Genomic DNA, 27946 nt, shown 5'->3' with positions numbered 1-27946 from the left:
TCAGATTGGAAAGGTTCCTTTTCCCAAATGCTGTTTTGAGATCTTTCCACGGTGCACTATGGGATTGAGATCTGGACTCATTGCTGATCAGTTCAATACTCTCCAGCACTTTCTCTTAAACCATTTTATGTGCTTTTTGACATGTACTTTGGGTCACTGTCCTGCTGTAAGACCCATGATCTCAGATGAAGACCCAACCTTCTGACACTGGGCCCTACACTGCACCCCAGAATTCTTTAGTAGTCTTCAGATTTCATAATGCCATGCACACAAGACATCCAGTGCCTGAAGCAGCAAACAACCCCAAAACATCAGTGAACCTCCACCATGTTTGACTGTAGGAACTGTATTCTTTACATTAAAGGCCTCATTGCTTTTTCTGAAAACAGTAGAACGATGGGCTTTACCAAAAAGCTGTAGTTTTGGTTCGTCTGTCCACAGCACATTCTCCCAAAATGATTTTAGCTTCCTCAGGTAAATTTTGGCAAACTTCAATTTGGCTTTTTTATGTTTCTGTGTCAGCAGTGGGTTCCTCCTGGTTCTCCTAACATGGAGTCCCTTTTCATTCAGAAGACAATGACACAGTGGTACCCTGCGCCTGAAGGTCAACTTGAATTTGTCTGGAAGTTGTTCAAGGTTCTTTATCCAACATTCGAAAAATCCTTTGTTGCAATCTGATCAATTTTTCTCTTTCTCTTCCAAATCCAGGGAGATTAGCTACAGTGCTATGGGCTGTAAACTTCTTGACAATGTTGCGCACAGTGGACACAGAAACATTAGGTTCTCTGGAGATAGACTTGATATTGTCCATGCTTTTCCACAATTGTTGTTCTCAAACCCTCAGACAATTCTTTGCTGCTCTTTCATGCTCCATGTGGTACCCAGGGACACACAACAGAAAGGTTTAGTCAATTTTTCACCATTTCAATTGAATGACAGTGTGATTTTTATATTGTCAGCACCTGTTAATCGATACAGGTGAGTTTAATTACAGGAGCGTCACAAACTTGGAATGCAATTATTTCCCACAATTTTGAGAAGGTGCCAATAATTTTGTCCAGTCCATTTTTGCAAGGAATGTGTCAGATTTGGCTTTTTGTTTCTCCGCTTTTTTGTGTTATACCAATACAAACAAAAGAAACAAGAGAATGCCTAAACATTTGTAATTGCAACATTTTCTGGGTGAAGTGGTGCATTATCTGACAGAAATGCAGGGGAGCCAATATTTTTGGCCATGACTATACATATAAAAATGTACAATAAAAAGAATGAAAACATTAGGCACATTTCATTGGGTTGTCCTTGTCTTAACATCTGCATAAAAGTGAGCACAAGCTTCTGTTCTCTAATGTAAAACAATCTAGGTGCAAAGTCCCTGTCCATATGTCTATTTAATAGACATGAAATAAAATGCACGATATACACAGTACTTCCGTACACTAAACCGCATCTTATTTCAGTACTGTGAAGAAAGATTTATCAAAGATCTATGAGAGGTTTTATGGTCTTTTTGGAGCAAGTCCATCAACTGACCTTTGGATAGATGCTTGTTGACTGCTCTTTTTAGATCTTCTGTGGACTATCCTAGCAAAAGCTCAGCGTTTGAGATCTTACAAATATCTAAATAGACAAAAACCCTAAATGAATACCTGCGTGGGATTCCATCATCATGTGGAGGGATGATGACAACTTTAACTGTCACTGATGTTCTAAGAAGGTCAATCATCTGTTCATGGCTAAGCGTGGCCACTGCAACTTTGCAGATTTCAACCAGACGGCTTCCTTGCCTTAAACCAGCCTGCCATGCATAACCATAAGGTTCTACCTCGGCAACTATTCCTTCATAATTAACATGGAAGCCAAGCTGTCCGAGTCCATTTCTTCTCAATGTCATTTCCACGGTCTCACAACCTTTAGTGATGATCTAAAATTTAAAAATGTGGTTAGTGATGAAAGTAACATCAAATATTCAAACATGCATAAACATAAAATAAGCATACATCCAAAGCAATCAATACATTAAATATATTTTTATGTGCAAAATATTCTATAGCCTAAAACACTTTTTGGATTTTATGAACATGTAAACCTTTTGTGCAACCAAATTCAATCTGTGTTGGGATGTGCTTGGTGTCAAAATATCCAAAGATTATTGTGTCCTACATGAAACCCACACAGCAGTACAAAAAGGGAAAAAAAAAATAGTGACCCGGAAACACAAGATCATTTGGGCAATCCCACTGCTTTTAATATAACACTGTGAACCTCCTGTACAGTACCCTCTCTGTTACACCCCTCCCATGGTAACGGCATTTTGGGTAAATGAAGCATATTCAAAATCAAAGCACTTGAGATCACTAGTTTTTAGTAAGTCCAAACTAGTATTCTGTGTAGGATTCTGTCTTAATTGGTAAAAACCTCTCAGTACAGAAACTATAAATTCAAAATCCATCAATGCATCTGATATCAGGAGCAATATTACAAGCAGTACAACAGTAGGTGTGAGTCTGGACACTCCGTAAGATTAATAGTGGAGTTTGCATTCAGATACATGATCATAGACAAATGGGGGTTTATTTACTAAAGCTGGAGAGTGCGAAATCAGGCTCACTTCTGGATAGAAACCAATTAGATTTCAGGCTTTATTGCCAAAGCTTAATTGAACAAGGTAAGGTTAGAAGCTGATTGGTTTCTATGGAGAAGTGGGCCTGATTTTACACTCTCCAGCTTTAGTAAATAAACCCCATTGTGTCACCTGCTGTGTGGTATATTTGTGGAAGTACTTAGAGACAGTTAAACATTTTTAAAACTTAGCTGACTTTTCAACTATGTGAGTCATCTATGTCTTACTTCCAGCCTCTTGACAATCTCCTTTATATCATCTGTGTTGTGACTATAACTTCTTACGAACACACTATCCCCACGCTCATAGAACATTTTAATAGTTGTGTTGCTGGATGTCCATCCTATAATATCACGGCTTGAACAGTTGAAGATAACACTTTTTGTTTCTTGATCAATCAGGGCCAGTATTTCATTTGAAACACACAAAAGACAATCAATCTCCAGAGCATTACTGAAGTCTTCAACTTGCACATTCCATACAATTGCTCCTGTGCTGTACAGTTCAGCCCATGAGTATGGCTTTGCCTTTTCCTTTTTCTTTGAGGCCAGTGAGATAAATGGGAATTTTCCAGATGAATCAATGGAGGTGTTTGTTACATTTTTTTCTGCAAGGTCTTTAAGATACTCTTGGTGGGTCCTCGTTGCCATTGCTCGGAACTTTTCGGACTTGTGAGCTGCATTCTCTGCATTAATTACTTTAGCTAAAAGGAAGTCCCTGAACACTGAGGATTTAGGAAAAGTAAAGCTTTTTGGGATTGGTGGGCCAAAGGCAGGTACATCTCTTGACCGTGTAACAGCAACACTACAAAAGAAAAAACAGAAATATCAAGACCATTCTGAAGTAGAATTCAAAACAAGTGTTTTTATACTTTTATTTACTTCAAAGTAAAGCTAATCAAAGGTTGAGGGACAGTAAACTGACTGTGCATGTAAATTCAACTGCTAATTTTTTTTTTCCCAAAATGATGTACGATTATACATACAATCGCACAACATGCAAAGAAAAGAAAGTCTCCTAACCCAAATTCTTAAAGTTTATTACTACAGTTTTCAAATAGCTCCAGGTAGTACAAGTGGTTACTGCAACTCCAAAACGACTCTCAGATATAAAATGTCACCAGATTGTGGCAGCATACACACAAGCCACTTGGTTCTTGAGGTTTTGACTTTATAAAAATTCCTTAGTTTATTCATATGCTGTTTGTGAACCTGGTAGCATTTTGTTTCTACTACCGACATACAATCACATCAGTGTATGTGTCTCCAAGTGCACAGATGATTGACCCCTCAAGTGTGTTTAAATGTCTGAAGTGTGTTTATCCTTAAGTGCATCCAAAGGTACCCATAAGTACTGTAAATGTCATCTGATCTAGCCAAAATCAGTCTTCCAACTGTTGGATTTGAACACTATCATCTATGGGCACCATAATAGCCAAGTAACAGAATACATAATTGGGCAAAGATGGAATTCATGTTTTACACTTTTACACGTTAAAGTGTTTAATCTATTTACAATCTGGACATTTGGTTTGTGTAAGCTATATGCTAGCAATTGTATGGATGTTCACACATCTAATTTACCTGTTGCAAGTAGATGATTAAAGGTGCATTAATTTTTTCTTTTTGCAATAAAGTGTATATTTTAGGAGCAACATTTTAAGTCTAACACAATTCTCAATAATTTATCATTGAGCATAAAATCTCAGAATAAATTAAGTTACAAAGGGATCTTATGTAAGAGCAGTGCAAAGAGCTATGTGAATAAGCTAAGCAAATAACATGATATTAGATTTTAGACTACTTAGAAGACTGAACGCTGATCTGCTGTTAGTTATTTATGTAAAGTGCACACCACAGTTCACTGAACAATGCAGATAAATAAAGACCTTAAAAAAAAAAAAGGGACTGTGTTTTGTCATGCTCTTCACTTAATGTCCATGAATGACATGTTCCATGACAGCAAGTGGTTAAAAGCAGAGTTCAACCAAGTGAAAAAGCCATCATATGTTTCATAGATCATATCACCCAAGTCAATATAAAAATTCAAGTGGCATGCAAAGTGGGCATTCATTGGGGAACCATACCTGTAACAGACAGAGTCCGTGCATGGGTTGTGCGCTCTTACGACCACAAAAACATGCTGGAAATGAGAGCGGATGTTCTTGGGACTGAACGGCTGGGCTCCAGGCTCTTGAAACACTATTGTCACAATATCGTTTCCAATGTGACGCTTTCTCAACAGCTGCAATTAAACAAAATCACAGCTTTAGGCATTTAAGCAGCACAATAGAAGCTGCACTGCTAAAGCTTCAAGCACAATGCATGTATAGTTTCTGTGAGGTTATATCGCAGTAAACTAATCCCTGGATTTGGAAAAAATAGCACAGAAACACATAATAATAAAGCACAAAAAATAAATAAATGTGTGATCTTCTAAAGAATTAATATAAATAAGAGCCCAAACAGTAGAAAACATTAATCTGATGAAGATTTATTTTGTAAAACTGGAATAAAAAAATCTGTTTGCAAAGAAACCAACTGTGTAACATTGTTCCTTTTCAGACCTGGGGGGGGGGGGGGGGGGGCTGTGACATAAGATCTGGCATGCAGCCTACAACTTGGATGGGCAGCCTCATGGGGGTTGTTGGAGGAGGCTGATCAACCACCAAACCACAAAAGCTGGTAGATTTTGCATAACAAAAGCAACCCAGGCTATAAGGCTTCTAGAGCTTAGTTTCTGTTGATTTTACAATGACCAAAAGGGTAAAGTTAAATTATAACATGAGCTGTGTAGATGAGCTGTATGGTTTTTTTTTTTCCGTTTTTTTTAACTAAAAGTGGTGTTTTCCTTTAACTTAGACATCAATGCCACTTTCTAGGCAGATTCCAAAACAGACTACCATTAACTAAAAATAAATAAAATTGGGAGTATTTTAGTCTTGCAGACATGGCAACAATGCACAGGTATATAGAACCAGCTCTAAGCTCAGCCACAGTGCACAAAAGGCTGATTCAGTCAATCCCTCCAAACCATGGTCTCCGACTTCCCTGATTTTTTTTTTTAAGGCATAAACACTGTATATCCTTAGACATAACAAGTGAACACATGCTATATTAAATGAATAATACATTTCCGATTTAACTCTGAATGCCCCCACCCCCATTCACCAGCAGTAAATTCTATTTGTGAGCATAAAGCAAGCTGCAGGAATTCAGACTTCCGTTCCTATGGCAACATGTGCTGCCAACCACTTACTGTAGCTACTTGTAATTATTTCTCTATGGAGCTGACTGTTTTAACTGCTTGGGATCTGCTTAATTACCTCAAATATAACATTACTTTATTGTCTATTTTCTATTAGGACATTCAGTTCTGGAGATGGAAATGGCAGTATCGCGTGCTGAAACTACAGACTTTAATGCTCCAAGTTTAACGCTTCCTTTAATTTTAATAGCAGAACAATTGCTTGTGCATCAAATACTAGTTTAACATGCCAAGCTTCCAAGGAAACCACATTGATCGCAAAAGAAAGTCTAAAATATTTATGACTTAATTTTTGACATATTACAGCCTATTTTAATGGGTTACACAACGTGATTCAATTGTATGTGACACTAAAAAACAAAACAAAACAAAAAAAAAGGTCCACAGTCTCTGGCCATCTACTGTAGTATGCCTGCAGTCTCTGCTGACCATCTTCCCTATTACATCTGCAGTCTCTGACCATCTTTCCTATTATGTCTGCAGTCTCTGACCATCTTCCCTATTATGTCTGCAGTCTCTGACCATCTTTCCTATTATGTCTGCAATCTCTGACCATCTTCCCTATTATGTCTGCAGTCTCTGACCATCTTCCCTATTATGTCTGCAGTCTCTGACCATCTTCCCTATTATGTCTGCAGTCTCTGACCATCTCCTGTAGTATGGCTGCAGTCTCTGACCATCTTCCCTATTACGTCTGCAGTCTCTGACCATCTTCCCTATTATGTCTGCAGTCTCTGACCATCTTCCCTATTACGTCTGCAGTCTCTGACCATCTTCCCTATTACGTCTGCAGTCTCTGACCATCTTCCCTATTACGTCTGCAGTCTCTGACTATCTTCCCTATTACGTCTGCAGTCTCTGACCATCTTCCCTATTATGTCTGCAGTCTCTGACCATCTTCCCTATTATGTCTACAGTCTCTGACCATCTTCCCTATTATGTCTGCAGTCTCTGACCATCTCCTGTAGTATGGCTGCAGTCTCTGACCATCTCCTGTAGTAGGTCTGCAGTCTCTGACCTCAGTACCACTTCTCCTGTCCTGGATGCTGGGTGTAATTCTCAGTATCTGTAATTATTCTGTATGTATGGCATCTGCACAGTCCCACCAGTCAGGGCTCATGCACATAGCCACAAACAATGCAGCTTTTTATCAGCTGTGTCCAGGCTTGGACATCTGTTCCTAACTGCAGGTAACTGCTTTGTGTATGACTACATGCGAACAGTGGCAGCCTGTGATTTGTTTAAATGGACTAAGCAACTGCTGCTATTCACATGCCTGGTCATTCCAGTCACATGAAGCCGCTGGTTCTAGCCACTGGAATCCTTGGCTGCATGTAAACCGCTGCATGAAGGAGGCTTTAGTTTGAATGGCTTATAAATAGCCTACCCAAATGTGGTGGCCTTTGCAATGCTCAGATAAGGTTGCACAGTAAGGATGGCTTGGCTATTATGTCTTAGGCTGTGTTCACACATACTGCAGTGACTTGCATTTTACTGCATTGAATGAACACAGGTCACTGCTAGGACATACAGAAAGCAATTGTGTTCTGTGTGTCCTATTCACACTGCAACACAGCCTGGAGGTACAGTGCAGTGAGCTGTGCTGTATTTTATCGCAGTGCACAGAATGATGCCGCACGTCACCACACAGCAGTGCAAAGCATCCTGTTGCTGTGCTGTGACATGAATGAAGACAGACTGTCATATTTTATTAAAACATTTTTTACCTGGTACCTGCTACTGAACCCCCCCAGAACAAAAAAGTATCTACGGTCCTGCCTGGGACTATCAGAAAATATCAGCAGACAGCTGAAAATCCCATCTGAAGTGTCGGCAATGGGGCAGAATAACAGTGTGCTTTGCTCACCTCAATCTGCAAAAATGGAATTGGAGCTCTTATGGCGAATGCAGAAAGTGTTGAATCACCTTGATGAACCTGTTTCTGTACAAGACGAGCTTGGATGGTGGCATGCATCTGTCCCGCAGCCGGATAAGGGTATGGGAGATGGAGCAGCTACCTCATCTCCCCAGCAGCGGTTAATGGACCCAGGAGAGAGGGAAACTGTCCTCATTCCCCAGCCACAGATCCCAGAAAGCATGGATCTAGAGGATGTAACATTTACTGAGCTTCCAACAGAGGTGCTGGTATCAGTAACAACTCCTGGGTTCCAGGGACAGGATACAGTAAGACTATCTTCAGCCACCAGCTACAGAGATTGGGGATTTAATAGATTTTTCTGCTGAGGAGGAACAACCCCCGGGAGTCTCCAGCAGAAGAGCTGGCATCAAGGCAGAGCATTGCCAATCTCTGCTTACAACAATCTGTGGCCCTGTAGGATTTGTGTGAGGCCACCAAATTATTTTGTTTCCCAGCGTAAGAGCTGACATCAGGGCAGACCACCACTAACCTCTGCCTGCCAACAGCATTTCTGGAGCTCCAAGGAGCCAGGGCAAGCAGCCCTTCCCCACAGCAGCAGGCTGATACAGTGGAACTCCTAACCCCAGCTGAAGTGCTGGCAGCGGGACAGAGTACCACCCCTGTGTCTCTGCCCATACACATTCTCAGCAGAAGCACTGGTAACAGGACACAGGGTCCAAGACCTCTTCTCCACACCTGCAGCAGTTCCAGGGGACCAGTGAGAGGACATGGTTGTCCTCCCTCTCCAGTGGCAGATCCACAGTGTGGGAGAAGAAGTGGTCTTCCTCCCTTCCCAGTGGCAGATCCACAGTGCAGGAGAGGAGGTGGTCATCCTCCCTCCCCAACAGTCAGCCAGAAGAGAGGATGTGGTGTCCCCAGCTGAAGCGCTGGTCATCCTCCCTCCCCAACAGTCAGCCAGAAGAGAGGATGTGGTGTCCCCAGCTGAAGCGCTGGCAACAGGGCTCTGTCCTCTGTCCAGCACCTAACATGTCTCCACGGAGCTGGGGCAGTCAGCTCCTCTCCCCCCAGCAGCATACCGAGCTGCAGAATGGTAAAGACACCCCCACCCCCCAGCTGATGCGCTGGCAACAGGGCAGTGTGTTGCTGGCCTCTGTCCAGCACTTACTGTGTCTTCACGGCTCCAGGGAGTTGGGGCAGTCAGCCCCTCTCCCCAGCAGCAGACTGAGCCCTGGAACTGTAAAGACCTCCCAGTTGAAGTGGTGGAGGCCAGACAGAGGGTTCACAATCTCTGCTCCACACCTACAAATGACAATTCTTCCCTTCATCCAAAAATGGAGATTGTGTGGATCGACTATGTGGATTCACTCAGCCTGACTAATGCATGCCCAGACCAGGTGGATGTCTGGGACCTGGTTAGTCCATTTTTGAGGGGTATTCTAGGGGCCTTTTGGGGTGATTATACACATTGCCTTTTTTCTATTATGACCAAGCCTTGTAGTGGTAAATAATGTTAATCATTGATGTACACCATTCTAAAAGCCAATAAGTGATGTATGGACTAGCAATATAACTTTGATGAAGGTGCACATGAGACATTGCAGAAAGTAAGGTGTTTTTAAATGTAAAAAAAAAAAACCCCAAAAACAAACTGTAGGTCCCAGCTGGACCCTCGCTGTTTGTCTTGGTTACTACTGTCATTTCAGTTGGGTATACACTAGTAGTACTTTGACATTTTTTTATTGTTTGTTTTTCTACACATTAGTGAGGTCAATGTGCACATTTATAACAAGGTATGCTGTTTTTATTTAGTGAATGTTAGAAGCAAATTAAATCTTGGACTACTTTTGAATATTCAAATATACAGAGAATTTTCTAACAAACTTTCCTAAGAATTTTGGCAACATTTTTTGTTCATAATTTGCTACTGTTTGAGTCTAGATATAGGGAGGGAGACTGCTAAAAACAGTCTCAACCCGTCAAACAGTTTTAGTGGTACCACATCCTCTATTAATGACACTGAAATAAACCAATTCTGTACCAAAGAAAAACTAATAAGGTTTTTAAGGTACCACACCATATATATATAAAAAAAAAAAAAAAAAAAAAAAACTTTCCACGTATTTTTTGTACAAAATCATTAAAATTTGAAAACAGAGAACATTAGGATATTATTAAAAACAACACAGTCTAGTCATGTGCCAGCCATTAACATTTGCTTTCCATAATAATCATGGGGAAAAAAAGGGTTTTCTAAGAAGTCATCTCAGATGTGTTTTGCAGGACAAGCCTGCTTCTTCAGGGAGATCTGGGATTTGTAAGCTGTATGAATTTCTGCAACAGAAAAACAGACAATTCCAAGACAGACCCACACACCATAAAAGTTGAGAGAGCTGGGGTATACAAAGAAGTAATGAAGTCCAGAATTATGAGGCATTTATGGGCAGATCAATATCCCCATGAAAATTGCCATCACAGCAAATAAGATCAGCAAAGTGATAGACCCATTATCATCAAAAAGGCCACCCAAGGTTCCTTACTCAATCTCCCAGTAGATCCTGTACTCAAATGTCAGTGGTCCTCTGATGTGGGTCAAGTGGATTAAGTCATATATTTGAAACAAGAATTATAGAATTCAGAGGGGAGCTCAAATGCACCTACATCCCAATTGGCAATATGATACAAGAGAAGGGAGGAGGGGATACAAGGAAAGATAAAGAGGAGGACAGTAAACTCCTCACTTTTTTTCTTAGTGAGGAGTTTACTCTCCTCTTTATCTTTCCTCATAAGCCATATATTTGCTAGCATATACCTATCTTTTAACAAAGTGAGAGAACATCAAACATTTTACAAAGGTGAGGGGAAAATTTACAATGGGGATACCTGTTCCAGTTGCAGCATTCTAAAAGCTGACTTCCCCTCACCTTATAGATATGTCCTTCCTCTGATACATCCCTTTTACATTGATCAGACTGTATTTCTTGCTGTATACAAAGTACTATGAATCCCAATTTGTAATTAGACTAAAAGGTGTGTGTATACTTTCATATACTTCAATGTTAACTAAAGAAGAAAATATATACAGTGCCTTGAAAAAGTAATAAACCAGTGTGTAGTGCTGCGCTGCTCAAAAACACTAAACATAACATACATATAAATAAAAAAAATTTAATTGATTCCACTACATTTTAGTTAGGGGTATCAGAGTAAAGGGTGCTCAATACAAATGCACACCACACTTTTCAGATATTTGTAAAAACAACGTGAAAACCATGTATCATTTTTCCTTCCACTTCACAATTATGTGCCACTTTGTGTTGGTCTATCACATAAACTCCCAATAAAATACATTTACGTTTTTGTTTGTAACATGACACAATATGGAAAATTTCAAGGGGTATGAATATTTTTTCAAGGCAAAAATATAAGTGGAAAAAATTGTGCGCTGCCAAATAATTAAATAAATGGTGAAACAAATGTGAATACAAGCTGCTGCAAACACAAAGTGTGTGTTCATCACTCAAGTGGGGTGAAATAGTGGCCTCACCTCTTTGGATAATCTGCCGTTGATATATGGTCACTGTATCCTCCAAGTAAACCATTTAACGGTATAGCTGGCTCTGGGGGTAGAACTCACAACCATATAAAGCGACTATAGTGCAGCACATTTCTTAAAACCTCAGAAAGTTTATTAAAATTGCACTTACATGTTACAGTAGTAAAAAACCGCAGTGTGACAAAACCTTGGAGGATACAGTGCTCATATATGAAAGGCAGATTATTCACAGAGGAGAGGCCACTATTTCACCCCCACTAGGAGGGGGTGAAATAGTTTGACCTGTTTTCTATATGGGTCCATACATGAAGGTGAGGGTCCACCTATTTCATATGGTCACCATGGTGTGCACATCATTTAAAGATTTACAGCACCAGGAGAGTGGGTTTACTCTCCAGTAGGAATACATTCTTTCCACCTACATTGTTGAAGAGATTTTTCTTCTTTTTCCTTTTGGACTTATATTGTTGAGTTTTTTTTTTACATGTTTTTTGGATTTATATGCATTGTATGTTTAGTGTTTTATAGAAGCGCAGCACTACACACTGGTTTATTATTGCCCATGTGATGAACACACACTTTATGTGTTTGCAGCAGCTCATATTCACAATTGTTTCACCATTTATTTATTTGGCAGCACTCAATTTTTTCCACTTATATTTTTTGCCTTGAAAAAGTATTCATACCCCTTGAAATTTTCCACATAAATGATCAATGGTTTTCAAAATTTTTAAATATATGAAAAGTTTGGTGTGCATTTGTATTCAGCCCTCTTTACTCTGATACCCCTAACTAAAATCTAGTGGAACCAATTGCATTCATAAGTCACATATTTAGTAAATAGAGTCCACCTGTATGTAATTTAATCTCAGTATAAATACAGCTGTTCTGTGAAGCCCTCAGATGTTTTTTTTTTAGAGAACATTAGTGGACAAACCGCATCATGAAGGCCAAAGAATACAACAGAGAGGTCAGGGATAAAGTTGTGGAGATGTTTAAAGCAGGGTTAGGTTATAAAAAAAATATCCCAAGCTTTGAACATCTCATAGAGCACTGTTCAATCAATCATCCAAAAATGGAAAGAGTATGGCACAAGTGCAAACCTACCAAGACATGGCCATACACCTAAACTGATAGGCTGGACAAGGAGAGCATTAATCAGAGAAGCAGCCAAGAGGCCCATGGTAACTCTGGAGGAGCTGCAGAGATCCACAGCTCAGGAGGGAGAATCTGTCCATGGAACTATTAGTCGTGCCCGCCACAATTCTGGCTTTTATGAAAGAGTGGTAAGAAGAAAACCATTGTTGAAAGAAAGCCATAAGACATCCAATTTGCAGTTTGTGAGAAGCCATGTGGGTGACACAGCAAATATGTGGAAGAAGGTGCTCTGGTCAGACGAGACCAAAATTGAACTTTTTTGGCCTAATAGCAAAATGCTATGTGTGAAGGAAAACGAACAATGCACATCACCCTGAAAACATCATGCTCACTGTGAAATATGTTGGTGGCAGCATCATCTTGTGGAGATGCTTTTCTTCAGTAGGGACGGGAAAGCTGGAGGGAGCCAAATACAGGGCAATCTTAGAAGAAAACCTGTTAGAGTCTGCAAAAGACTTGAGACTGGGGAGGAGGTTCATCTTCCAGCAGGACAACGACCCTAAACATACAGCCAGAGCTACAATGGAATGGTTTAGATCAAAGCATATTCATGTGTTAGAATGGCCCAGTCAAAGTCCAGACCTAAATCCAATTGACAATCTGTGGCAAGACTTGAAAATTGCTGTTCACAGACGTTCTCCATCCAATCTGACAGACATTTGCAAAGAAGAATGGGAAAAAAAATTAACTCTATTTGCAAAAGCTGGTAGAGACATACCTAAAAAACGTGCAGTTGTAAATGCAGCAAACAGTATTTCTACAAAGTATTGACTCAGGGGGGCCGAAAACAAATGCATGTCACACTTTTCAGATATTTATGTGTACAAAACATTTTGAAAACAATTTATCATTTTCCTTCCACTTCACAATTATGTGCCACTTTGTGTTGGTCTATCACATAAAATCCACAAGAAATACATTTATGTTTTTGGTTGTAACATGACAAAGTGTGGACAATTCCAAGGGGTATGAATACTTTTTCAAGGCACTGTATATACTCTCAGTACACAATGTACTAAATGTAGCCTGTTCATCCAATACATATACAGAGTCCATTTGCATGAGTGCAACAGCTATAATTGTTACGTAGTGCTAAATGTGCTATACAGATGATACAGTCTTCTCATTGTAAAGGTCCTAAAGGTCACTAGTGGGGATAAATTGTGAAAAATTTTAAGTGACATATGGTAATGTAAACCTTTTATCTGTCTGGAAATAGTTTGTTACAACGCAGTCAAATAGATAAGCCTGCAAGCTATGTTTATCAAATTCCAAACATTGGTTGATATTAGTTATGAGATTACTTGGTCATGATAAGGTCATACTGTATATTTTTTGACTGCCTCTGTACTTGTGTAAAAAATGTTGTACCACAACCTAAAACCGTATGCCTTCTATTACACATAAAAGAAGATGCATATGTTGTACTTAAAAACTCACTTTTTCTGTTGCACACCATTGTTTCAAAATTATTATTATTATACAGTATTTATATAGTGCCAAAAAGTTTGCTCAGCGCTGTACAATATAGTGGGGGACAGTACATGAGACAATACGGTAACAAAACAATATACGAGAGGTTTGAGGGCCCTGCTCTTTCGAGCTTACAATCTAGAAGGGAGGGGATAGTGGTACAGGAGGAAGTGGCTGTGGGGGATGGAGTGGTAGGAGGAGTAGAGGAGATCGGCTTCCCTGAAGAGGTGGGTTTTCAGGGTGCGCCTGAAGGTGAGGAGGGTAGGTGACAGTCTGATGGATTGGGGTAGTGAGTTCCAGAGGATGGGGGGAAGTCCTGGAGAAGTCCAGCAGTTAGGCATGGGAGGAGGAGACCAGGAAGCTAGAAAGTAGGAGGTCTTGTGAGGAGCGAAGAGTACGGGTTGAGTGGTATTTGGGTATCAGGTCGGTGAGGTAGTTTGGGGAAAATGCAATCAAAACATCTATATAAATTTACACAGCTTTTACTTTCTAACTGCCTATTGCATTTCATTTGCATGGAAGATTTTATTTTTTTGCCACTAATTTTTGAAAAATAAAACCTTTTTTTTTTTACACAAAGTTGTCAATTACATGATATATTGCTCACACATGCCATGGCAATATGTGGTATAATACCCCAAAAAACATTCTGCTACTTCTTCCGAGTATGGGGGATACCACGTGCCTTTTTGGCAGCCTAGCCACATACAGGCCCCTAAAATCCAATGTTTACATTCAGGCTTTCAAAGGGCATGTTTCCTCAAGTCACTTCCTCACTACCTGAAATGCCAAGATAGAACAAACATTAAACCCCCCCCCTCCCAAATGGCCCCTTCTTGGAAAGTAGATACCCCAAGGAATTTGATAACATGCATGGTGAGTATTTTGCAGATATAATTTTTGTCACAGGGTTTTGAGGAAGAAAAGAAAAAATACATTTTCGTTTTCTTTCTTCATTTTCCAAAAACCTGTGGCAACAAATGAGATTTGCAAAATACTCACCATGCCCCTTAGCAAATACCTTGGAGTGTCTACTTTCCAAAAAGGGGTCATTTAGGTGGGGTGGGGGTTCTTCTACTATCCTGGCAATTCAGGGCCAACATTAGACGCTTATGCCACACATCACCCACTCTTCTAACCACTTGAAGGCCAAGCCTTTTCTGACAGTTTTTGTTTACATGAAAAACCATATTTTTTGAACCCCCAAACATATATATTTTTTTAACCATTTGCCAAATGCCCCACAGCGGCCGCGCTGTGCAGAATCATGTACAGTGGATATAACAAATCTACACACCCCTGTTAAAATGTCAGGTTTCTGTGATGTAAAAAATTAGACAAAGATAAATCATTTCAGAGCTTTTTCCACCTTAAATATAGCCTATAAACTGTACAACTCAGTTGAAGAAAAAACTGAAATCTTTTAGATGGATGGAAGTAATAATAGAAAACTAAAATAATATGGTTGCATCAGTGTGCACACCCTTAAACGAATACTTTGTTGAAGCAACATTCGATTTTATTACAGCACTCAGTCTTTTTGGGTAGGGGTATCAGCATGGCAATAGTTGCCCACTCTTCCTGGCCAAAAAACACTCCAAATCTGTCAGATTGCAAGGGAATCACCTGTGCACAGCCCTCTTCAGATCACATCACAGATTTTCAATCGGATTCAGGTCTGGGCTCTGGTGAAGCCATTCCTTTGTTGATTTGGATGTATGCTTTGGTCGTTGTCATTCTGAAATATGAAGTTCCTCTTCATGTTCTGCTTTCTAGCAGAAGCCTGAAGGTTTTGTGCCAATATTGACTGGTATTTGGAAATGTTCATTCAATTCCCTCTATCTTGACTAAGGCCCCAGTTCCAGCTGAAGAAAAATAGCCCCAAAGCATGATGCTGCCACCACCATGCTTCAGTGTGGGTATAGTGTTCCTTTGGTGATGTGCAGTGTTGTTTTTGTGCCAAACATATCTTTTGGGATTATGGCCTAAAAGTTCAACCTTGGTTTCATCAGACCATAACACATTTTCCCACATGCTTTTGGGAGACTTCAGATGTGTTTTTGCAAATATTAGCAGAGTTTGAATGTTTTTCTTCTTAAGAAAAGGCTTCCGTCTTGCCACTCTACCCCACAGCCCAGACATATGAAGAACACAGGAGATTGTTGTTTTGTACCACACAACCAGTACTTGCCAGATATTCCTGCAGCTCCTTTAATGTTGCTGTAGGCCTCTTGGCAGCCTCCCAGAACAGTTTTCGTCTCGTCTTTTAATCAATTTTAGAGGTATGTCCGGTTCTTGGTAATGTCACTGTTGCACCATATTTTCTCCACTTGATGGCTGTCTTCACTGTGTTCCATGGTATATCTAATGCCTTGGAAATATTTTTGTACCCTTCTCCTGACTGATACCTTTTAACAATGAGATCCCTTTGATGCTTTGGAAGCTCTCTGCGGAAAATGGCATTTGCTATAGGATTCAACTAAGAAAATGTCAGGAAAGACCTACTAGAACAGCTGAAGTTTATTTGGGGTTAATCAGAGGCTCTTTAAAATGATGGCAGGTGTGTGCTGACTCCTATTTAACATGATTTTTAATGTGATTGCTTAATTCTGAACACAGCTACATCCCCAGTTATAAGAGGGTGTGCACACTTATGCAACCACATTATTTTAGTTTTTTATGTTTACATGTACATACACACAGACACATGTACATGCATACATAGACGTACATACGCAGACACATGTACACATACACACACCCATAAAACATTGCAGTACTTTGTTGTTCACGCACAGAGCCGGGTACTGCACTCTAGGGGGAGGCAGAGAGCACAGCACACACTCCCATTTGCTTTCACTGCGCTCAAGTAATGAGCAGTCTGACGGCCCCCAGTGCCAAGATCTGGCCTGAGCTCCAAGCCTGCTCAGCAAGACGGCCCTGAGGAACACACTCGCCCCCCACCATAATTTCCACTCGCCATTGGCGAGCAGGCGAGTGGAGATTTCAAGCCCTGGTCTAGGAGACTGACAGAACATAGCTCTGGCTATGTAAACAAAGCACAGCTGTGTTCTATCAGTGGCAATGTGCTGGATTCTCTTTCCCTGCAAGCAGGGAATAGAATTCAGCACATTATCTAGTGAAAACAGGACTCATAGTAAACATTACACATAGCTAGGCACACAGTTAACCCCTTGATCACCCTAGATCAGTGATGGCGAACCCGTGACACGCGTGCCACAGCCGGCACGCCGAGCCTTATCTGTGGGCACGCCAGGAGAATCCAGCGGCGCGCTGTCTTCCCGGCTGTAGTGTGCGTGACAGCCGGGTCCCAAGTGCGCATGCACAAGAAGCAGTGCTCTTTGTGAATGGTAAGGCGGTACCTGGGACACATGACAGATCCCAGAAGCCGCCGGACCAATCACAAAGCGCAGCGCTTCTCGCGCATGCGCACTGGGCATCCGGCTGTCCGACGAGCGCCCACACTACAGAAGCCGGGAAGACAGCGCGCGGCTGGATAAAGGAACAGGTAAGATAAAAAAAAAACTCTGCGGAAGTAAAAATTCAGTCAAATTCAGGTACCCGCTCCCCCTCCCTCCCCAAAGGTCAGCAGTCATCTCTGTACTGTCCGCAGTCTCTGGTCATCCCTGTGCTGTCCGCAGTCTCTGGTCATCCCTGTGCTGTCCGCAGTCTCTGGTCATCCCTGTGCTGTCCGCAGTCTCTGGTCATCCCTGTGCTGTCCGCAGTCTCTGGTCATCTCTGTGCTGTCCGCAGTCTCTGGTCATCCCCTGTACTGTCCGCAGTCTCTGGTCATCCCCTGTACTGTCCGCAGTCTCTGGTCATCCCTTTGCTGTCCGCAGTCTCTGGTCATCTCCTGTACTGTGTCCGCAGTCTCTGGTCATCCCTGTACTGTGTCCGCAGTCTCTGGTCATCTCCTGTACTGTGTCCGCAGTCTCTGGTCATCCCTGTACTGTCCGCAGTCTCTGGTCATCCCTGTACTGTCCGCAGTCACTGGTCATCCCTGTACTATGTCCGCAGTCTCTGGTCATTTCCTGTACTGTCCGCAGTCACTGGTCATCCCTGTACTGTCCGCAGTCTCTGGTCATCCCTGTACTGTCCGCAGTCACTGGTCATCCCTGTACTGTGTCCGCAGTCTCTGGTCATCTCCTGTACTGTGTCCGCAGTCTCTGGTCATCTCCTGTACTGTGTCCGCAGTCTCTGGTCATCCCTGTACTGTCCGCAGTCTCTGGTCATCCCTTTACTGTGTCCGCAGTCTCTGGTCATCCCTGTACTGTGTCTGCAGTCTCTGGTCATCCCTGTACTGTGTCTGCAGTCTCTGGTCATCCCTGTACTGTGTCCGCAGTCTCTGGTCATCCCTGTACTGTGTCCGCAGTCTCTGGTCATCCCTGTACTGTCCGCAGTCTCTGGTCATCCCTGTACTGTCCGCAGTCTCTGGTCATCTCCTGTACTGTCCGCAGTCTCTGGTCATCTCCTGTACTGTGTCCGCAGTCTCTGGTCATCTCCTGTACTGTGTCCGCAGTCTCTGGTCATCTCCTGTACTGTGTCCGCAGTCTCTGGTCATCTCCTGTACTGTGTCCGCAGTCTCTGGTCATCTCCTGTACTGTGTCCGCAGTCTCTGGTCATCTCCTGTACTGTGTCCGCAGTCTCTGGTCATCTCCTGTACTGTGTCCGCAGTCTCTGGTCATCTCCTGTACTGTGTCCGCAGTCTCTGGTCATCTCCTGTACTGTGTCCGCAGTCTCTGGTCATCTCCTGTACTGTGTCCGCAGTCTCTGGTCATCTCCTGTACTGTGTCCGCAGTCTCTGGTCATCTCCTGTACTGTGTCCGCAGTCTCTGGTTATCCCTGTACTGTGTCCGCAGTCTCTGGTCATCCCTGTACTGTCCGCAGTCTCTGGTAATCCCTGTACTGTGTCCGCATTCTCTGGTCATCCCTGTACTGTGTCCGCAGTCTCTGGTCATCCCTGTACTGTCCGCAGTCTCTGGTCATCCCTGTACTGTGTCCGCAGTCTCTGGTCATCCCTGTACTGTGTCCGCAGTCTCTGGTCATCCCTGTACTGTCCGCAGTCTCTGGTCATCCCTGTACTGTGTCCGCAGTCTCTGGTCATCCCTGTACTGTGTCCGCAGTCTCTGGTCATCCCTGTACTGTGTCCGCAGTCTCTGGGCATCCCTGTACTGTGTCCGCAGTCTCTGGGCATCCCTGTACTGTGTCCGCAGTCTCTGGTCATCCCTGTACTGTCCGCAGTCTCTGGTCATCCCTGTACTGTCCGCAGTCTCTGGTCATCCCTGTACTGTGTCCGCAGTCTCTGGTCATCCCTGTACTGTGTCCGCAGTCTCTGGTCATCCCTGTACTGTTAATTAGTTTGCACTACTGTACGAGTTGTTTTTTCTAAACCAAAAGCTCGATATTCAGGTTTCATTGCAGTGTTGGCACTTTGAAAGAAATAAGTTGGTTTTGGGTTGCAGTTTGGGCACTCGGGCTCAAAAAGGTTCGCCATCACTGCCCTAGATGTTTAACCCCTTCCCAGCCAGTGTCATTAGTACAGTGTCAGTGTATATTTTTAGCACAGATCACTGTATTAGTGTCACTGGCTCCCACAAGGTGCTAGTTAGTGTCGGATTGTCCACTGCAATATCACAGTCCTGCTATAAGTCGCTGATTGCCGCCATTACTACTACAAAAACAAATTAAAATTTAAAAAGTCCAGTATATATACTGGAAGATAGATGCTGGTAGATGCTATAACTTTTGAGCAAACCAATCAATAGAAGCTTATTGGGATTTTTTTTTTTTAGCAAAAATATGTAGCAGAATACATGTTGGTGTAAATTTATGAAGCAATTTGATTTTTTTATTGGATATGTTTTTACATCAGAAAGTAAAAAATAGTTTTTTTTTCAAAATGTTTGGTCTTTTATTTATACCGCAAAAAAAACAAAAACCCAGATTTGATCAAAATGACAAAATTTTATTTATGTACAGCACTGCATGACTGGGCAACTAAAATAACGAAGTGCTATATCTCAAAAAATGGCCTGGTTGGGAAGGGGGGGGGGGGGGGGGGTAAATCTTCTGGAGGTCAAGTGGTTAAAGCAGAGGCCCTAGAGAATAAAACAGTGACGGGTACTCTTTTCTGAGAAATCTGGGGTCTATTGGACTCTAGATCTCTCCTCTACCCTTAAAGCATCTGATCAAACCAAGATATGTGATCTGATGCTTTCCCAATTTTAAAATGTATATTTGGCAAAACCGAAATGATGAAATGATCATAGCTTTCAGTTTCATAAATCAAGGAGATGATTGGAGCCATTCCAGTCTCTGATCAACTCTATGGTCAGCCGGAAGAACTGCAGGCTGCATTCTCCGGTTCCCCGGTGGGATGGGAAAGCCTGTGAAAGCCATGGAAGGGGAGGGGATGTCCCTTCCTGCTACTTGTTAAAGCAATCTAGTGGTTAATTAGCCACTAGGATTGTTCTTACATGGAAGCTGACTACCAGCTGAAAAAAACAATACCAGGATGATGCCTGTAGCTGCAGGCATCACCCTGATATAACCACTCAAAGTCCAGTGACATACCAGTACATTGCTGGTCCTTGTAGGGCATATATGTAACAGCAGAGAACATGGACATATGGTGAATTGGGTTTGTGGACCAATATGACCGCAAATCATTCTTTTTTGTAATGAGGGATGTTGAGGGTTAGGCCCAAAAAGTTTTACATCCGGAAGCTGTGATAGGTTTCCATGTGAATTGTTTGGCCAGAGCTCAATTTGGGTGGGTGGCGATGTATTGTTGCGTGTATAAATTGCTTTGGCCTACAATCAATTAATACAATGAATGGATATATTAACAAGTTCCTCCTGCGCTTCTATGGAGTCTCTACCACTCTTAAGGCTGCTAGCACTTAATACTGGAACCTACAAACAGTACACGATATACAAGTCAAAATTAGTGCAGCGCTATAAAGTGCATAAGAAATACATCAATAGAGTCACAAAGTGGATTTTGTAAAATAAAGTGGCACACGTGCTCAATATTCATGCAAATAAACAGGTGATGTGCCACTCAATGATATCAAATAAATAATACTACTATAACTGTATTGAAAAAAATACCATATACCAATAAGAATGCTTCACACTGCAAGCCGTAATCAGTGAATACAGTGACAAATAACAGAGGCTAGTACAGTTCATAAAACGTAATCCGTGCTTCACTCATAGGACAATACATGCAAGTGACCCCAACGCATGTGAGATTCCGTGAAGGTGTCAGTCCTCCTATGGCTAGAATGCCCCCTCACCTTAAATCAATGGCCCAGTGGACCATCACGCTTTTAAGATCATACAAAGATCTTACTCCAAAAATGGATATCCTCAGCAGACCTTCTGTGGACCCCTCCGTAATAGGCAAGTATACAGGACACTCAGGGTACTTGGCAGCCACTAGATATATCTCTCATCATGAAAATGATGAGCACAGAAAGAACTTTCCATAGTGTAGTATTTAAATAGAAATGAGTAATTTATTGTCAACAACTATTACTCACATGTAGTAGTAATTACAGTAGTCTTCCATATGTATGGACACATACATTGAAAATCTGTGGAGGGAGCTGAAAGTTCGAGTTGCCAAACATCAGCCACCAAACCTTAATGACTTGGAGAGGATCTGCCAAGAGGGGTGCGCCAAAATCCCTCCTGAGATGTGTGCAAACCTGGTGGTCAACCACAGGAAACGTCTGAGCTCTGTGATTGCCAACAAGGGATTTGCTACCAAGTACTAAGTCATGTTTTGTGAAGGGGATCAAATACTTATTTCCCTCATTCAATTTTTAGACTGATCATTTCTTTGTGAGTGGGCAAAAATTCAAAATCAGCAGGAGATCAAATACTTATTTCCTTCACTATATATATATATATATATATATATATATATATATATATATATATATATATATAAAATCATCTTAGTCCACAGGTAAAATATTTAGGTAAAAGTGGTCATGGTGCCAGGTGCTTAGGTATACTTCAGCACCCCCAAAAATGCACAGTCAGAATCCCTTAATATAAAGTCCTGAAAGAGGGGACATGTCTGTGCAGTCAGCATAGTAATCCCCCAGCTCCTGATACTTTCTTTATAGTTCCAGCAAGCTGCTGGGGCTCAGGATTGGCCACTTCAGCAAACCAATATGCCCTGGGCTAGAACAACAATTATGTTCTGGCACAAGGGGGAAATAAAGGAAGAGCTTGAGGCATGAGATTGGAAAGAAGCTGATACCCAGCCATCAGAGGAACCAAATTCAGGTTACTTACAAGAAAGTATTTCAAGAGGGCTTTTTTTGCAGACCCTGGTTGCCTAGCATATTAGTAATATAGTAAAAGAAGCCAAAAAGTAAATATAAAAAGAGTTTTTTCTTTGATTTCTATAGAATCAGATTGTTGTGCTTTCAAAGTTATTTTAATTCTTGATGCAGCTTGTATGCTCCATCCCTTCATCCTGTTCAGATGTGCTGTACTTTTGATTCTTGTGGATATTTTCTTATGAACAGAGCCAACATTTATGTTGAATAACGTCATGTACTGCAGAACTGCTGATGGTCTGTTTATAGTTTTTGCATGGTATAATGATGGTGGGTATTATTTCTACTGGTTACCATTGCTAGTCCTGACACAAGCTGGATGTTGTCATTGCTGGTCCCGACACATACTGGGGGTTATTACTGGCCCTGACACATACTGAGGGTTATTAACGCTGGTGCTGACACTGATTGCAGGGATTATTATTACTAAACTTTCTTCAGTGTATCCTCAGACCTTATTTTGTCTAAACTATAGCAATGCAATATCCATGTTACTGACCATATCCACAACCTACATTTTTCTCTGTCTTTCCTTCAAGGCAAGTGGTAGTCAGTCGGCTGCATTTTCGGTTCAAGGAGTCACTTCTAATTCTTCTCAAATGCTGGTAACTATGGTTAATTTAGTCCAATGACACCAATTATTAAAATGATTTTTGTACTTGCTGAATAGCAATGTAAAGGACACTATTACATACTTTTGATGACTGCATTCTGTGCGCTTTAATGTGCTTAAAAGGGGCTACAGCCTGGATTCTAATTACACTGTTAATGGTTTATAAAACATTGCATCTTTAACTTGCTAAGCATTTCTCATTATGGTATGTCTGTTTTTATTATAACACAGGATTCAGGGGCAGGGACTTGGCTCTCCCACTTATATTTTCAGTACCAGCACAGCAACCCTCAAAAAACGGTCTGAAACCAACATTGAGTAAAAAGGTTCATACAGAACATCAATTCGGAGAGCACGGTATTATGCAAGTAACTTGGCCACTAAAAGTTCTACTACTAGTAAAGTGAAGCAACAGTTACATCTCCTTTTCCAAATATCACTTTCATGAAAGTAGCGAAGTGAAAAAATAAACCATCATTGCTCTAATAATTTAGATAAACTGTATCTTACCTGTTGCTTGTTGTTTGGTGTATACGGTAGCATTGTAGATACATGAAACATTATCTCATAATCCTTATACGAAGTATATAAAGAGTGGGTACCGGTGGAGTCAGCTGTTGAATAATAAAAATGAAAATACTTCAGAATGTTAACAGCACTAAAACCGTGTATTAAAACAAATATGCAAGTGGTGCCATACTTCGAATTTACAGCTGAACTCCAGGCAAACATCAAGATAAACAGTTGAAATACATACTGTATAAGGGAGATATTTTACCTGCCATAGGATTCACATTTATGTCCCTTCTGTCCTGACATTTACACAGCCCTATTACTCCAGTACACACCACTTCCTCCTTGAGGAGCGCACTGCTGACACCAACCTAATTGTTGGACAGTACAAGAGTAGCAGCAGGCTAAAGAAGTAATTTCTCTTCCAATGCAGCTCTCCCCTCCTTTCAGCGTTCTTGTTCAGTACATTTGCATGCAGCACCCTAGACTGTCTGCTTGTTCTGCACCATCCCTCACCCAGCCTGAACTAGAAGTAATTATTAGTAAATAAAGCACTGAATCGATTTGTCTTTAATATTTGTCAGGAATACAGTTTTAACACTGATTAACAGTCTTGGCACATTAACAGGAATTTTGAACACTATTATTAGCATATAAGTAATAGTATTACCATATAAAGACAAAATCACATCTTTAACTATTTTAACACTGCTTATCTGAATTGCCACCTCTGTTAAACTGCATGTAATTGTGTCCTCCAACGTAAGCAGGAAACAGTCCTTATACTGCTTTTTGTTAGTTATATACAGTAAAAGTGTTAAACTCTCCATGCATGGTACAATTTTTGTATACAATCTCTACCAACAGCTATGTTGCATAAGGGCCTAGCTGACTGTATACAGACTGGCTGGATAGTTTAGGCAGGCTCTCATATTAGACAGTTTTGATAAATTTAAATTGGTTGTGCAGTCAGATTGTAACATGTATGATGACATTTACAGGGGTTAATTAGTAATAAAAACACCCTTACTGTACACTTGTATGTTAACAAATTTTGCCTTTAACATTTAGGAACATATATAGTATAATGTAAATAGTATAGTGCAACTGTGTCCTCACAAACACTTGTACTAGAGATGAAGGGAGGAGGTGTGTCTGAACAAATCAGAGAGTGCAATGGACAGCGTGGTCAAACTTTGGGGTATATTGGACCATGCAGTCATAAGTAGATACATTACTGAACTGCTATAACAACAAGAAAGTAAAGTACAAGCTATGAATGTGGAAGCTATTAGCACGGTGTCTACTGCACTGGATGCCAATTCTGTGACTTTAATTGCACTTTAAAGGCAACCTTTAACCTGTTTAATTGTAGTTTTGTATAGATGTGCAAAATACCATTATGTCAATGAGTGTTAATGTTTTTATGTATAGTTTGTAATTATATACAGTTAGGTCCATATATATTTGGACACCAGCACAATTTTCATACTTTTGGCTCTGTATGCCACCAGAATAAATTAAAACGAAACAATTCAAATTAATTTGAAGTGAAGACTTTTAGCTTTAATTCAAGGGGTTGAACATAAATATCAAGTACAAACTTTAGGAACTGTAACCATTTTTATACACAGTCCCTCCATTTTCAGGAGCTCAAATGTAATTTGACAAATATAATCATAAATAAAATGTTCATTTTTTAATATTTTGTTTAGAATCCTTTACTGGCAATGACTGCCTGAAGTCTGGAACCCATGGACATTACCAAAGACTGGGTTTCCTCTTCTGATACTTTGCCAGGCTCTAACTGCAACTGTCTTCAGTTGTTCTGTTTGGGGGTCTTTCTGCCTTTAGTTTTGCCTTCAGCAAGTGAAATGCATGCTCAATTGGGTTTAGATCATGTGATTGACTCGACCATTGCATAATATTCCACTTCTTTTCCTTTAAAAGCTTCTGGGTTGCTTTTGCAGTGTGTTTTGGATCATTGTCCATCTGTACTGTGAAGCGCCGTCCAATCAACTTTGCTGCATTTAGCTGAATCTGGGCTCACAGTATATCTCTAAACACTGCAGAATTCATCTGGTTGCTTCTGTCACATCATCAATAAACACCAATGACTCAATGCCACTGGAAGCCATGCATGCCCATGCCATCACACTGCCTACACCGTGTTTTACAGATGACGTTATGTGCTTTGGATCATGAGCTGTTCCAACCCTTCTATACACTTTTTTCTTACCATCATTCTGGTACAAATTAATCTTAGTTTTATCCATCCAAAGAATGCTTTTCCAGAACTGGTCTGGCTTTTTTAGATTTTTTTTGGTAAAGTCTAACCTGGCTTTTCTATTCTTCAGACGTATGAATGGTTTGTACTCTGTGTTGAACACTCTGTATTTGCTCTTGTGAAGTCTCCTCTTGAATTGTAGACTTTGACAATGATACTCCCACCTCCTGGAGAGTGTCCTTCACTTGTCTGGATGTTGTGAATGGGTCATTTTTACCATAGAGAGGATCCTGCGATCATCCACCACTGTTTTCTTCCGTGGACGTCCATGCCTTTTTATGTTGCTGAGCTCACCAATGCATTCTTCTTTCCTCAGAATGTACCAAATTGTTGATTTGGCCACTCCTAATGTTGCTGCTATCTGATGGATTTGTTTAATTTTTGAAGCCTTAAAATGGCCTGCTTCATTTGCATGGACAGCTCTTTTGAATGCATTATGTAGGTTGACAACAATAGATTCCAAATGCAAATATCACACTTAGAATTAACTCCAGACCTTTTACTTGCTTAATTGCTGAAGAAATAACGAAGGAATAGCCCACACCTGGCCATGAAACAGCTTTTGATTCAATTGTCCAATTACTTTTGGTCCCTTGAAAAAGGGGGGATGGCTACTCTTAAAAGCTGTCATTCCTAAACCCTTCCTCCAAATGGATGTACATACCCTCAAATTAAACTTTCAGATCATATCCATTATATAACTATAGCTTGAATATGTTTTGGTAAATACCTGAAAAAAACTAAAATTATATAATATATATGGACATAACTGTATGTACATAGTGCAGTCATATGGTCTAATTACATATGCAGGCTCTGCTTCCTTCTTTACAGTACAATACAGTGGTAGTTTCTAACGGCTATCAATCACAAAGCAAGTCTGAGTCAGTTGACTGACCATAAATAAGTGACTCCCCCAGTAGCATCCTCTAGTGCTTAATCAACAAATCTCGGACTAATACAACTAATATGGGGGAAGAGCAACCACATATAACCACAAAGTAACAAAGAAAACATGCAATATGACATTCTTTTGCTAACCATTCAAAATACTTTCCATTACATTTTCTCAAATGCTAAAAATGTTCTGTCCTTTAGATGGACATGACTAATGCATGGACTGTAAACCCCACTTCCTCTTCTTGTGCTGCCATTGTAATTAGTCCGCAATACACTTATGTTATTGCATTTTATTTATATTGTTACTTTTTGTTCCTCTTTATCAATAGGTAAGAACATTCACGTTCAACATTAGATATGGTATGTTCGGGTTATGAATAATCTCTTTAGTAGTTTATGAGCAAGTGCACCATGATTCATCATATTTTCTGATGCAAGGAAGTTGTCCTTGATACATTGAACAACAAAGGACCTGAGTCCTCATCTTGGTCCCTTATACATCTGCCTTTAATAACAAAACATTCAACAGTGGTTTTATTGTCTGAGTTTTCTAGACATCTAAATTCAAAATTTCCTTTAATTTATGAAGCTGTTATCCTAACTACCAATGCAGATTTAGTCAATCAATCCCTCCCTGGATGAAGTGGGATGGAATGTGAACTGTACAATGCTGTGAAAAAAAATCTGAAGAAAAACAAAACAAAAACAGAAGCCAGAATTGTGCAGTCCACTATCAGTTCAGACAGCAGTGACTGACATACTGGACTGGACTGGTGTAGGAAGGATGTATAGTTGTGCAGTGCATAAAAAGGTATGGCCCAGTCATGAGGCACATTCTCATTGCTAATTCAAGTATGCTAAGCAATCAGAAAGGTGGGGAAGAAGCATGCAAAGCATAGGGTGCAGTAGGAAGTGTGATGCTAATGTTTGGTATATATCCCATAGTGGCTACACAAGTATTTCATATATCACCTCACTAGCTGCTGGTAACAGCACTATCTGGATGGTTTGTGTTTTTTTTTATATTCTTATGAACGGTTTTTGAATAATGTAAGGCGGAGTGGAATACTCAAATTCTGCTTAAAGTGTTAACGAACATGTGGCCTTTTCTGAACACAGAAACAAAAAGAGGAGTTTAAGAAGGGACCTTGGTGCTGTTGGCTTTCACTGCCAACACAAAAAGGGTCCCCAGCACATGTTCAAGCTGCCATTAAAAAAAAAAAAAGGATGTGTTTAAGCTACTCACAAACAGAGGTTTTTGTTGCATACATTTGTAAATACATGTGGAATCCACACTAC

General features: G+C 40.8%; 1 protein-coding gene across 7 annotated transcripts in view; it reads right to left on the bottom strand.

The window, feature by feature from the left end:
• The window catches only part of SIPA1L1 (signal induced proliferation associated 1 like 1), a 419939-nt gene that overhangs the window by 100970 nt on the left and 291023 nt on the right, over positions 1 to 27946 (bottom strand). For all 7 annotated transcript variants that reach the window (XM_089686855.1, XM_089686849.1, XM_089686852.1 and 4 more), the window contains exons 7-10: positions 23458 to 23561; positions 4710 to 4867; positions 2851 to 3427; positions 1650 to 1924 (exon numbers count right to left, since the gene is read on the bottom strand). In XM_089686855.1, coding sequence (XP_089542981.1) covers positions 1650 to 1924; positions 2851 to 3427; positions 4710 to 4867; positions 23458 to 23561 — 1114 coding nt within the window. The remainder of the gene's footprint in view (positions 1 to 1649; positions 1925 to 2850; positions 3428 to 4709; positions 4868 to 23457; positions 23562 to 27946) is intronic.

This window comes from Staurois parvus, unplaced genomic scaffold (assembly GCF_062004578.1).
Source record: "Staurois parvus isolate SC_StPar_1 unplaced genomic scaffold, SC_StPar_1.0 ptg000414l, whole genome shotgun sequence".
Lineage (NCBI taxonomy): Eukaryota > Metazoa > Chordata > Amphibia > Anura > Ranidae > Staurois > Staurois parvus.
The sequence above is the reverse complement of the archived record's forward strand: the minus strand, read 5'-3'. Positions and strand labels throughout refer to the sequence as shown.